We start from the raw sequence: 1,475 nt of genomic DNA on the forward strand, positions 1-1,475 counted from the left end.
CTCGAACCATGGTTGGCCATGTGGGAGTCCAGCACCTTGACCACCACACTACCTGCTGGCCCCTGAGCATATTCTGGTTTTCTTGCTTCCGTGCTCATCTTCTGACTCCTAATCCATCCCTCTCCTGATATGTGAACAGGGAAATCCCTCTCCTGTTCCTGTTTCTGAATCTGTAACACTGCAAACCCACACTGCAATACCTCTGAAGAGATTTAACACAAAGACTAAGTCTATTACATATTTCTATTCAACAAATAATTAGTGAGGGCCTATTATGCAAATGTATGACAGTAGATAAAATGCTAAGTGCTGCAGCTGATACAGAAATATCCCGACTGTGTCTTCCAGGAACCCACATCCTCTACCTCCTTTGTTGTATGATCTAGTTTTGTAGATTTCAGTCTCCCTACTGTTTGGCTCAATGCCTTATTGATCAGAAAGTTTCAGAGATAAAGGGATTCTTTGTTGGACTAGCTCACTCCCCTTGGTCTTCTCTGTAGCTTTGCTACGGAGTTTCTGAAACAGAATCAGACAAATAAGTAGGTTAGTGTTTGCCCAGTTTACTTCCCAGCAGTTTCTCTCGCTGAAGATCTCACACAGCACAGCTCTTCTTGTGGCTGCATAGAGACAGCCCTTGGAATGACGGCTTCTCCCTAACCTCATCACTCCAGCTGTCTGTAAGCAAGGACCTCTTTTCTTCCAGAAAATGTATTCCAGCCACATCTTTTTATAGTAACTGCTTAGTTGATCACGTCTTGTAGATTCACAAAGATACAACTAAGGGAAACTATTTTTAAAATTTAGTTGAGCTCTATTTTTTTTTCCTTTGATATTTGTTCTCTTATTTATTTATCGTTTATTTAGTCCTTCCATGAATGAGACAGAGACAGAGTGTCAGGACTCTGTCCTGACCTCAATCCATTCCCAGCCTTTGGCCAACCCTGGACCATGGACAAGTGGTCTCTGGACTTGAACTATGAGCCTTTTCATGTGGAATTGCCTCACACAGTGTCCTGTTTTACCGTTGCATCATTTCCTGATTTCTAGTTGAATCCTATTTCTTAATTTCAAGTAGAATGTTTTTACTATGTTAAAAAAAAGTGACAATAGACCTTTCTGAGTGGAATTTGTTCAGAAATATAGATATTAAATAATCTAACAAGTTTTTAAATATAATGTAGTCATGATAACTGTAATATCTTGAAAATGTCATCATTAACAGTCATAACTGAATAGTCATCGAGTCATCATGCGCCTGCCCAAACTCTACTCTTTATTTTTAAGGCAAAAACCTATTATACAAGTAATATTCACTCAGCAATACAAAACTATTTACAAATAATTCAATTAAATGTATATATATTTTTTTATCTGCAAAGAAATGTGATCAAACGAAACCACCTTCAGGCTGGGGAAAGGCCAGCTTCCCAAGCCTCGTGGCTTTGCTCTCTGGCTTGTATCTTATTAGCCCAGAG

At 39.2% G+C, this 1,475-nt stretch overlaps 1 protein-coding gene across 2 annotated transcripts in view; it reads right to left on the bottom strand.

The window, feature by feature from the left end:
* Nucleotides 1-315: 315 nt before the first annotated feature.
* KLHL5 (kelch like family member 5) overlaps nt 316-1,475 on the bottom strand; it is a 73,717-nt gene continuing 72,557 nt past the window's right edge. The window contains exon 12 of one of the 2 annotated variants that reach the window (XM_027768567.1): nt 316-516. In XM_027768567.1, the coding sequence (XP_027624368.1) occupies nt 427-516 (90 nt within the window). In that variant the 3' untranslated portion in view covers nt 316-426. The remainder of the gene's footprint in view (nt 517-1,475) is intronic. The other variant, XM_027768569.1, reaches the window with a different exon arrangement.

Source organism: Tupaia chinensis, unplaced genomic scaffold, assembly GCF_000334495.1.
Source record: "Tupaia chinensis unplaced genomic scaffold, TupChi_1.0 Scaffold146907_1, whole genome shotgun sequence".
In the NCBI taxonomy this organism is placed as follows: domain Eukaryota; kingdom Metazoa; phylum Chordata; class Mammalia; order Scandentia; family Tupaiidae; genus Tupaia; species Tupaia belangeri.